The following is an 11,794-nucleotide window of genomic DNA, read 5'->3' as shown; positions in this document are numbered from 1 at the left end:
TCTATACAAATCTTAAATCTCAAAGACAACCTACCTAATCCATCTATCACCAGCTAGAAATCTTATTAAGAAGTTATTGTAATCATTCAAAAGAAAGAGAAAGGCTTCCATTCTATAGGAACTGAGAAATTCCTATTAGGGTTAGTTAACCTTCCTGAATCCTTGCTAGTGAGAAATTGAACCCTCAAGTCTTCACAATGAGGAGTCATAGTCACGTCTGAGACCCATGTTTCACCATAGTATATGGCTTGAATCTTCATTTGCATCCCAAAACTCAATGACCCATCTTTATGCTTATCTTTACCTATCTCCTCCACCAATTCATTCTCCACAAAAAGTTCATTATCCTCCAAACCCGTTGTGAAATTCACATGCAACTTCATATCCTCCTCTTGGTCCAAGTAAAAGGGGTATGAAGAGGCAAAGGAAAGAACATGTTCTGGATTTTGTTTATAGAATATTGTGAAATCAACCCTTCTAAAGTAAATGGATGGTACATTTGAATTTGTGATCGTAAATTTGGCATCCCAAGTTGCACCAAGACCCTCTTTCCCTGTGGTAATGTTGTAGACATACATTGAATTGAGGGTGATAATAGGTGGAATAGGGTCATCATGTGGTGACCCTAAATGCCTAAGATAAAGAGGTAAGAATATTAATAGTATCAACACTATAAAGCCAAGAAGATCTTGTGCAATTTCGCATGTTTGTGTCCTATTGTTCAAGATTTCTTCTGGAAAATAATAATCTGGAATATTGATTGTCCTTGTGGTTGTGGAATCCACAGAAATTGAGAAGGATTGATCTTCAAGATGTTCATCATTAATATCATGGGTTTCAGTTTCTGATTGAGGAAGAGGCAAAAACTTAACATGGCCTTTCTCGTTTTGGGGTTCAACTTTGGTTGATGAGGAGGCCATGTTTATGGAAAAGAAGAGAGAAGAGAATAGGTATGGTAGACAAGAATGAGAAGTATTATATATGGTAATCCTAGGTTATTATTGTATGACTAAATATGTAACAAATACTATAATTCATGGGTGGTCTTAGATGGAAATGAGGACCAAGACTTTCTTACAGCTAATGTGGTGGATTTTTGTCCTTATTAAATATAGATATAAAAAAATTGGTTTTTATTTTATTTTTATGAGAAACTATAAAAATTAGTTTATAATAGTTGCATTTGAATTAAACTAGATCATCTCTAATATTCAAGTGTTCAGTATTAGGTAGAGACATTAATAGGTGACATAAAAATCTTTAAAGCTTTAGATATTTGATTATTTTTAAATTTAATTTTAAAGATTACAAATATCTTATTTTCCTTACCTTTCAATATCCGATGATTCAATATTGGAAAGGATCTTAGTTCAAATAAAAAGTATGTCAAGTTCATCAAAGCATAATCATGAGCATTTATATTAATTATAGTTTATTTAACATTATTTTAATATGGGAAGGATGGGGTACCACTTAGTTTGTAGTACTATAATTCTATTTTTGAAGCATAAATTTATTATTTAAAAATTAATTATAACATAACCATTAACAACCCTCTCAAGTCTCAAGTCTTAAGTATAGGCAAAAAAATTGGGATGCTATAAACCAAGAAATTAAGTTCCCCCAAATGATGAAGAATCAAACCCAATTAAAAGCCTAGACCACCTACCAAAGTAAATGAAATTAGACAGAATAAAATGTAATGGAGAGTACTTTTTTCCTTTTAATTTTAAAATAAAAATATCAATGCACATTATTTTTTCTTTGGTAGTCCTGAATACTTCTCTTTCCATTATTACTGTTTAAATCTTGTGTAAATTTTGAGCAGATTTATCCCATATAATGTAATCTTGTGTAAATCGAGAACACATCTTCTGTCATGTAATATGTGTCACTCTCATGTACCATGAGTTATGATTGATTAAAGAAAAAACATTGAAGTTAAAAATATAATTTTTAAGTAGTTTTCTGATCAATCACAACTCATGATATATTGAGTAAGACATATTGTGTGAGAAATGATGTGTTTCCATGTAAATGTAACATCTTGTGTAAGTATAAATCTTTTGTCAATCTTGAGCAGATTTGACTCTTGTGTAAATGTAACATGCAATTCCATTCAGATCACTTGGTTTATAAATAGAATCCGAAATTTAATTGAAATAAATACATTCATTGAAAACCAATCCAGAAATGCTCCCAAAAAAAGTCATAAGATCTTCATCACTTTTGGTTGTGTTAGAATAATTTAATTTGTAGTTGTAGTTTGAATTGATTTGGACATAAATACCCCAAACATTTCACTGCATGTGTTCTCTATTCTCTACAACATCTTTCTCAAATGTTCCCATTGAACAGTACCTATGCATTCTCTAGGCTTCTGGTCCACCACCGTCGCTGCCTCACCATGCCGATCCGCCGCGGCCTTAAACCGAACCGCAAAACCATTGCAGCTAGGGTACATTACAAAACTTGTCACCCATCCATTACCAAATTGAACCTCCCCAACAACCATCATTTGCAATCCTAATCTCATCAACCCTCGTTTCATGTCTTTATCCATGGCTTGAATCACAACGTCATCCACAACAGGTTGATCCCTCTCCCATCCTGTGGTGCTCAATTTCACATTCATCCTCTTCATCTCTTCGGCATCAACGAGAAAAACATCGCTTTGCATCGGATAATGAAGCTCAATAGGAGTTACCAAAGCTAGGGTTTTATTTTCTTGATAAGTCATAGCAACATCAAGCCTTATGATATTGATACTTGAGGAGTTCATATCATTGGCAATAGTTAATTTGATATCAAATGTGGATGATAACTCACCATTAGAGATCTTGAATTCAGGAATAAGGAGTGAGTCAATGAAGAATCTTGGTGGAATAGGGTTTAAATCAGGTTTTTCTAATTGACTTTGATGTAGGGCAAACCCTACAAGCAACAATGAAACCATGGCTAAACGAAGCACTATCATAATGGCTTCACAATCAAAACATTGTTCTTCTTGTGGTTCAATCTCTGTCATAAATATGTGGCTATCTTTGTCCTCATCAATAATATGATCTTGTTCTTGCTCAACAACTTGTGGAAGAGGTGAAAATTCGATTCTGGATTCAACTTGAGGTGTTGAAAAAGACATTCTTAACTAGAGACTTGAATAATTTGAAAGATAAAATAAAATTGGGGTGAATGGTTGATGTATAATTTTTTTTAAGGTATGTTATTTATAAAACTTTAGGTGGATTAGGTAAGGGTGATTTTAACTGATAGTCAATTAAGTTGCAAATGTTGACAGTGTTACAACCAAAATACATCAAAATAGGGGTTAATTTTGGGTGTTAACTTGTTGGAAGGTGTTACAGAAATATGATCTATCACAATGGTCAATGATCAAGGATTTTGTAACTGAATTTTACCTCCTTGTATATATTGTAACTGAAGTTTTTTTGCTTGTATATATTTTAGCTGCCTGTATATTTTTTAAAGAATTAAAGAATAATGTAAATACATATGCTATGTACAAATGCTATGTAAAGATATATATTTACCTTATTCTTTTAAAATGTTATGGAAAGGAAGAAACACTTGTGCATAGAGATATATAGAGACTGTTAATAAAATATTAATAATATATTAGAATTTTAATTTTAAATAATGATTCTGGATGGCCCTAAAAAACAAAAATATATTTATCTATAAATATGACGTGTTAGATATGTTTTTTACGAGAACGCTTGACCAGATTAGGTACTCAAATATATATTTTTCTTGGCTTTAATTAGGAATTTGTTAAATACTTAGGTGATTTATTTTATGTTTAGTTTTATGTGGAATATTGTGTTTATTTTTCTTTGCATAGAAATATGGCTACCTATAATTTGCTGTCGATTAGTTGAAAATTAATTAAGCTACCAAAAGAAATAAAACTCAGATTCCACGTGATGAGCCAGCTCAAGTGGGACAAGTAAAATATGGTTTATCCTTTTTATACATTTGTTATCCCACAAGTTATAATACTACATGTATCATTAGTTTATAATTGGATAAAAGAATATATTAAAGTTAAAAATTTGATTGTTAACAATTTTTTTGATAAATCATAATTAATGGAACGTGCTGGAGACAAAAAATTGAAAATTTTCAAAACAAAAAAATAGCGGGTGAGAGCATGAATGAGAATGTAAGGCAAAAAAGTTGAAATTTTGGGTTAATCTACACAGCACGATTGAGAAAGAATGAGTAGGGAAACAACTTTCACACCATATCGTATATATAAGGCCATAAGGTTTTTTCCAAAGAAGTTTTGATTTCGTATATGATAATGTTCTCACCATCTCTAGCATACAAAGATTATGATGTAATTGGACATTCAGGTCACAATTTTATATTCATTCAACACAACAGCTAATAAAATATCATTTTTTATACTACTAGGTACTAAAGATATTTCCTTCATTTTTGCTAAGGAATTAATCTATTTCGAGTTTGTGACGGTTCATCCCCTCCAATTGGGACTTTACACTATTACATTAATGTCTTGTTGATTAATAAAATAACAATTTACTCATAATTAGTTCGAATAAGGATCCTCTCGATTATTGGAGAGACAATTTATTATTTTTACTCATTTTTTACAGTGACAAAAATATGATTCCATAATAAACAAGAGATAAAAGTGTCATTACAAAATAAATAAATAAATAAAAGATTTGGATAGGAAACAGTTTCAACATCTCATTCGTAATTCAATTCAATCACTTTAGTTTTTGATGTTGCAATCTCTATCATGAGTGACATGAAAAACAAAGCAGCCCTTGCTGTCCCGCTCCCACCATTCTATCACAGCTCACAAAACCCTTTATTTCCTGTTCTCGAACTACACAAAAACCACAACAACCTAAATTTTCCCAAAAAATACGAAATGAATTCCATATAATGTAATAATAATTAGATACCTAAAATCTCTCATTCTCAATGGGGGCAAAATGGTCAACACAATTATCATGTGTAATGAATAATAATCAATTAACAACCAACGTCAAAAAAGTGGTGTTTCATAACTAACAAACTGGGTATACCTTAAACTTCTTATCGTATACCACACCAAGTTGGATGGAAAGTAAGTCTCATATCGCTGATTTTATTGTCTCGATAATGATTTAAATACTTGTTGGGCTACTCTTTTCATTGTCAATTGATTTTGAGAAACTTTAACATGGTATCATAGTCAGAGCCAAAGGTAACCTTACACCTGGTCCGGCAGGCTTATATGAAGGGTGCATATCGGAAAGCAAGTCTCACATCGTTCATTTTCCAAAAAGCATTCTTATCTACACTGTTATACACAAAATACCAAACACAGTGAAAACACTAGAGAAAATTAATACGCTACTTCTTACTCGGTTCCCTTGACGGGACGGGCTACCGGTCCAGCCGGTGACCTGAAATCAAACGTCACCGCGTCAAACACGCACCGGTGAAAACAACCGTCAATTCCTTTCAAACATTCTTCGCAGATCACACTTTCGCCGCCACCGCCGTCGTAGGCGGCTACGACATGTGTTTTTCTTTCGAAGCACAATTCGCCGACTCGCATGCTCATCAGGTATATTTCCCTTTGCATCTCTAAATCCATCATGCGTTTCTCGTAATCGATCAGACTCAGAGCCGGAGAGAAATCGAAAGGCACGGCGGCGTTCCGCTGCAGAAGCACGACGTTCGCCGGTGTGTGGTTGTTAATGTTGTCGTTGTTGTTGTCGTCGTTTGTCCATGAACATTTGTTGCTGTGAACCTTGTTCCTCTTCGGGCGTTTGGATCGCTTGACGAGGAAGAACGATGAGGCGGTAGCGCCGGCGGTGTTGATGAATATGGCGGAGAAGTTGAATTTCGCCGTGATTGGGATTTTCCGGTTTGAACCGAAGGAGGCGAGGTAAACCGATAACTGGTGCGGCGAGACGCCGATGTTGTGGCTGAGAAAGGAGAGGAGCTTGTTGAAATTGAAGGAGGAGTCGACATTAACTTCGCCGACGGTGGTCTCTGATTCGCCGTCGAAGTAAACGACGGAGAATGTCGCGCCTCCGCCGTCAACCATTTTGCTCCGATGAAGGAATTAGGAACAAAGGGTTTTGTATACGAATGTGTAAATAAATATAGAGAAGAGGGGTTTAAGGGGCAATTTAGTAATTAGAGTGAGGAAGAAGGGTATTAGTGGAAACTAAATTAGATTGTTGACTTAGGAATCAAGTATTTGAAACGAGTCGTATCATATGTGGTTTTTGGGGAATATTTTCCATATCCATTTTTCTCAAAAAAGAATCTTCAAGCTAGTTTAAACCTTTTTATGATTTTTTCTAGAGTATATAATATTTATGGATTTTTAATGTAAAAATGTATACATAATTATTATATTATTTATTTGAATTACATTTTTTTTAAAAGTCAATAATAATTAAATATGAATGATATATAATACAAAGTGTATAAACTTTATAATATCAGGTATCATTTTTTCTTTTTTATATTTTAATATATGATTACTACTAGATAATGTTAGTATCCTCAGTTTAATGATTAGGAATTTAAATTTAAATTGCATTAAAAGTAATTTTGGACATTTATTAATAGAATCTTGATAAAAAATTAGTTTGTAACTTTGTATGATTTTGAAAAAGAAAGTCAGAAATTAATAACTGTAGTATGATTTTTTCTCTCTTTGGTAAATTCATTAAGAGAATTGAATAGAATCTAAGGTTAGGATTGAGTATCTACCATAATATGGTTAGGAGAGAGGATACTTGAATAGTTGAGGAAAATAATTGTGTATTACCAAAAACTAATTTAGTTTTATGATGGAGAAGTCTATCATAAGACTATATATTTGTTATCGAGTTTAGCATATAAATACAGAAGGGGTTAAAGAGACTCACAAAATGTACTTAGAGAGATGTTGTGAAAAACACTAGATAAGAAAAGAGTTCAAATTACTTAGATTAGAACAATCAATAATACGTATGACGAAGTTAAGATCATGTTAGAACACAAGCTTAAAAAGCAAATGATTTTCTTATAAGTCCAAGTAAGACGTCATAGATGAAGTGTAAGTTTAGTAAGAGATAAACAAATCTAATGTAGAGGTAAAAATTAGTGATAATATCATATCACATATCACTAGATTTAAGTATCTTGTATTAGTCATACAACATGAGAGAAATTGAGAGATGTAAATGACACAATGCATCATGTTTAATATGTGATAGAAATGTGTCACCCTAGTTTAAGGAAATTTGTTAATTCACAACTACACATTGTAATGTTATATAAGGTTAAATGTTAATTGGTAAAATATTAACATGATAATAAACTTAATATAAGAGACATTAGAATATTGAGTCGGATGAGAGCACACGATAGACAAGATATCATTAGGAATTAATGCATTATAAATAAAGTTTGATTATCTCTTTCCATAGAAAATATGTTAGAATCATGCCTGAATTGGATTACACATGCAAAGACGATCATTATACACTGCACTATATATGTATCCAAAGGAGAAACCAAGACTGAACCTGTCACAACCATATTGATTTTTATTCTGGATGGACTTCAGAGTTGAAGATGTGATAGTAAAAGGTGTTTTGTAATTAATAAAATGATATTTAACTAGAGAAATTTGTGTGAAAATATATCTATATATAGATAATCAATAAAATCTTGACAATAAATTAAAATTTTAATTTTAACTAAAATTTAGTCATAAAAAAAAATACAAAAAAACATAAATGAATTTGTCTCTAAATATGACATCGGAACAAATAATGAAACCTTTATTGGCAACAAACACATAAATTACACAATACGGAATTCATTTTTTCTTTAAAACTTGTGTTGCTATTGCCAAGCATGAAATGAACTATCAAGATCCAATAGTACATTTGTGGGCCTAAGATCATTCAGCAACACACAATTTTTGTGAAGAATCTATAATGCAAATATGACCTTATCAATTTGGTTTTTTTATGCTTCCCATTAAAAAGAAATTTTTCTTAACAAATTAATGATTGGGTGGTCGAAAACTATGTACATTTAATGCAAAGAATCTTCATCATATTCATACCCAAACATATTCACATGACAAGTGAAAGTTGAAACATAAATGAATGAATAAAGAAACAAGCATTCTCATTGATCATGGCTCACTATGTACAACCATTAACACTTAAATGTCATAGTGGAAAATACACTCATACAAATGAGATTTCAAGAGCATATCAAATCTCCAACAAAACCACAATTACAGCACTAGTACTAAACATTTAGGCAAGGCTTTTTTTTAGACAGAAAGAAAAGAACAAGAAATCTAAACCTATTGAAAAATACAAAAGGAAAAGAGAGAAAAAATGCAATAGAACATTGGTTTTTACCGGCCATCGGCTGAAGTAAAAGAATCTGCAAATCCAGTAGGTCTTGCCGGTATACTACTCTTGCTGTCTTCAAGGTCCACATAACTTATGTCCTTTCCCTCTGCCTCTTGCCAGCCCTTCACCATCTGATTAAGAGGAAGACTATAATCGATGCCGGAAAACTCCTCAGTGTCGTCATCAAATGGTTTCCATTTTTCAACAAGAGGAGCCAGAACGTTCACGGCATGACCCATATCTGGCCGCTGACCTGGTTCTCTGGCAGTGCAGTGTCCAGCTAGCTCGGCAATGATGGAGACGGTCTCAAACGCTTCCTCTTTTCTGTCAAGGGCTGGGTCAATAGCAGCTAATAGTTTATCCTTATCTGATTTTATATGCCAGAACCATGCTGCCAAGTATTGGCTTTCCTCGGGTCTAGCATCATCAAGTGCCATCAATCCGGTCAACAACTCCATTAGCACAACCCCAAAACTAAAAACATCTGCTTTGGTAGTGATTTTTCCTGTGACTGAAATATATTAAATGATAAAAAACATGATTAGTGTACATTTTTTAGGCAATAAATAACTTAAACACAACAAAAGTTAATAATTCATCTGCAGTATGTATCAACTAATTCATCTACAAATAATGAAATAAATTTAAAAGTATACAGAAGGGAATGAGTAAATAAGAGTATAAGCTATTTTAAGAACTTGCAAAAAAATTACCTGCATATTCCGGCGCCAAGTATCCAAAAGTCCCAGCAAGCCTGGTCACTACAGATTTTTCTCCATCAGGAGCAAGTTTTACCAATCCAAAATCTGAGACTTTTGCTTTAAAATCATCAGCAAGCAAAATATTCGACGACTTAAGATCTCTGTGAATGAAGCTCTGGTGAGCCAGTGTATGAAGATACTCCATTCCTCTAGCAACATCCAACGCAATATTGAGCCTCCTTTTCCAAGAAAGGGGTTCCAGTTTTAAGCTCTTCCAATGGAAAAGATGCTGACTGAGAGCCCCTTGTGGCATATACTCATAAACCAGAATTCTCTCATTTCCTGAAACGGAATAACCTAAAAGGGACACTAGATGCCGGTGCCGAACTTTTGATAGAACTGCAATTTCAGCCTGGAATTCATCTAAGGCTTTGCTACTTATCACACCAGCTTCCATTCGTTTGACAGCAATTTTAGTCCCATCATCCAATTCTCCCTTATAGACAACGCCAAATCCACCACGGCCAAGCTCATTCTCGGGGGCAAAATTCTTGGTCACATTTCGTAGGACTTGAATTGAGATCACTAGATTTCCAGCTTCAATGGTATGAGAGCTCCCAGATCCACTGCCATCTATAGTCCCGGAGCCACTTCCCATTACAGTGGAAATGCTTCCATTGTTATTATTAGCAATGGCAATTTTCACCGCACTGTCTGAATCGGATGGATCTCTAGGGTGAATTACTAGTGAGCTTCCAGCCTTGAAGCTATCCTTTCTCCTCCTGAAACAATATGCATAGAGGGGAATGAGCACAAAAGCTGCAGCCATCACACCCACAATCGGGGCCACGATTGAAACCAACACTTTCCTTTTGGAGTTTTTGGATTCATGAGAAACACTAGAATTAGAGTTCGAGTCTACTGGTCTTGACGTTGATGACGGTTCATCATTTCCATATCCAGATGAAGGACTTTTGCTCCCCGATGAAGGACTTTTGCTCCCCAATGAAGGGCTTTTGCTCCCCGGTGAAGGGGCCTCGGAGTTCACATTCAACAGAGAATTCCCAACAGTTATGAATTTCAAGCCAGCATTACTAAACTCAGGCAGGGGTGGGGAAATGTTATTGTTACTCAGATCCAACAATTTCAGTGATGTCAAGCTAGTCCAATTACTAGGCACTATACCACTGAGATTATTATCCCTCAATCTGATTTCAACAAGAGAACCTAAATTCGCAACCGATGGACTCAAAGTACCATTATATTTCATACTAGGCAAATTAATCATAGACACCTTTCCATTTGCATTGCAATTAATCCCAAACCATTCCCCCTTACACGGGTCATCACCAGTCCACGAATTAACCAGATTTGAAGGATAATTCAACCCATTTAAAAAGCTCAAAAGTGCCATAACCTCAAAGGAGCATGAAACCCCAGGCTTAGTTTGACAAAAACCATTAAAATCATAAGTAACTTTAGCAGCTTTAAAATTCGGGATCGGACCCATGAAGTGATTATTGTTCAAATCAAGATTATCCAATTGCAAATTACCTAAAGCTTGAGGGATCAACCCAACAAGTTTATTCCCATTGAGGTTGAGATCCTTCAAAGAAACCAATTCTCCAACTCTCTCAGGAATTGACCCAGTGAACTTGTTACCATGAAGCCACAAACTTTGAAGAGAAACCATAGTTGTCACAACTTCAATACTCCCACTAAGGCCATTACCCTTTTGATTATTCAACCACAGAATCTGCAAACTTGTGCCGTTTAAACTCCCAGGAATTTCTCCAGTCAAATCATTCAAGGAAAGCTTCAAATCCGTTAAAGATATAAACTTTCCAAGAAACTCAGGCATTGGACCCACCAAATTGCAATTCATACACGATAATTTCTTCAACTGGGTCGCGTTCTCCAACGAAGGAGGAAAATTCCACCCACCACTACTAGCATTAATGTTGTTATAATCCAAAGCAAATTCCTCTATACTACTTAGCCCTTCGAAGAAATCATAAGGGATAGAATCAAAATCATTGTAATTCAAAAAAGCCTTTTCAAGATTAGATAAGCCACGAAAAGTTGGAAGAGGACCATTGAGACGATTATTCTGAAGACCCAAGTTAGTGAGAAAAGTGAGTTGGTTAAAATTTTGAGGTAATGGACCAGTGAGGTTCAAGTTTTTAGCTTGAATCTGAGAAACTCTGTTACCAACGCAGAAAATGTATTTCCACTGTGGAGGACCACATGGGTCAGGGTTATTGGTCTCAGGCCATGAAAGAAGTTCAGGGTTTTTCAGTGTTTTCTTGAATTGGAGAAGGATTGCAACGTCGTTTGGGTCGGTGGCGGAGAGGGAAGTGTTGAGGAGGAGGAAGAGGAAGAAGAGGGTGGTGCACGGTGGATGAATGAGAAGGTTCATGTGAGAGAGTGTGTGTGGAAGTGGAAGTAAGAGAAAGAAGAAAAGAGTGTGTTGTTATTGTTACTAAAAAGGAGTGAGAAGGAAATAAGAAATGGTGAAATGTGATTAATGTGGCTTTTGGGTTTAGTTATTGATGTGGCTTTTCAGAATTGATTTATGGTGATGAGAAATTATGATAGGAGGAGGGTGTATAATTTTTGTAGGTAAATATGTAGCATGTTGGTATGAGTGTCATTAATATTCTGGAAACTTGC

General features: G+C 34.5%; 2 protein-coding genes across 4 annotated transcripts; both read right to left on the bottom strand.

Annotated features, from left to right (window-relative positions):
- LOC109348294 (receptor-like kinase TMK3) lies at positions 333–11,661 on the bottom strand. 3 transcript variants are annotated; one of them, XM_019588676.1, is made up of 3 exons: positions 9,134–11,661; positions 8,402–8,931; positions 333–348 (listed from the first exon to the last, which is right to left on the bottom strand). In XM_019588676.1, the coding sequence occupies exons 1-2, from the start codon at positions 11,538–11,540 to the stop codon at positions 8,423–8,425; spliced, it is 2,916 nt and encodes a 971-aa protein (XP_019444221.1). In that variant the 5' UTR covers positions 11,541–11,661; the 3' UTR covers positions 333–348; positions 8,402–8,422. The 3 variants fall into 3 exon arrangements, with proteins under 3 accessions (XP_019444221.1, XP_019444222.1, XP_019444220.1); XM_019588677.1 differs by lacking the exon at positions 333–348 and having other exon boundaries at positions 8,160–8,931; positions 9,134–10,091; positions 10,134–11,660; XM_019588675.1 differs by lacking the exon at positions 333–348 and having other exon boundaries at positions 8,160–8,931.
- On the bottom strand, positions 5,121–6,298 carry LOC109348295. The gene has a single exon (XM_019588678.1). It carries the CDS (start codon positions 6,092–6,094, stop codon positions 5,399–5,401), a length of 696 nt encoding a protein of 231 aa, XP_019444223.1. The 5' UTR covers positions 6,095–6,298; the 3' UTR covers positions 5,121–5,398.

Source organism: Lupinus angustifolius, chromosome LG05 (genome assembly GCF_001865875.1).
Source record: "Lupinus angustifolius cultivar Tanjil chromosome LG05, LupAngTanjil_v1.0, whole genome shotgun sequence".
Classification (NCBI taxonomy): Eukaryota; Viridiplantae; Streptophyta; class Magnoliopsida; order Fabales; family Fabaceae; genus Lupinus; species Lupinus angustifolius.
The sequence above is the reverse complement of the archived record's forward strand: the minus strand, read 5'-3'. Positions and strand labels throughout refer to the sequence as shown.

Excerpts from the sequence above, each read along its gene's own strand:
- LOC109348295 (XM_019588678.1), bottom strand. The coding sequence starts at position 6,094 with ATGGTTGACGGCGGAGGCGCGACATTCTCCGTCGTTTACTTCGACGGC.
- LOC109348294 (XM_019588676.1), bottom strand. The coding sequence starts at position 11,540 with ATGAACCTTCTCATTCATCCACCGTGCACCACCCTCTTCTTCCTCTTC. Across the intron at positions 8,932-9,133 it reads CTTGGCGCCGGAATATGCAG|TCACAGGAAAAATCACTACC; the intron begins GTAATTTTTTTG and ends AATATATTTCAG.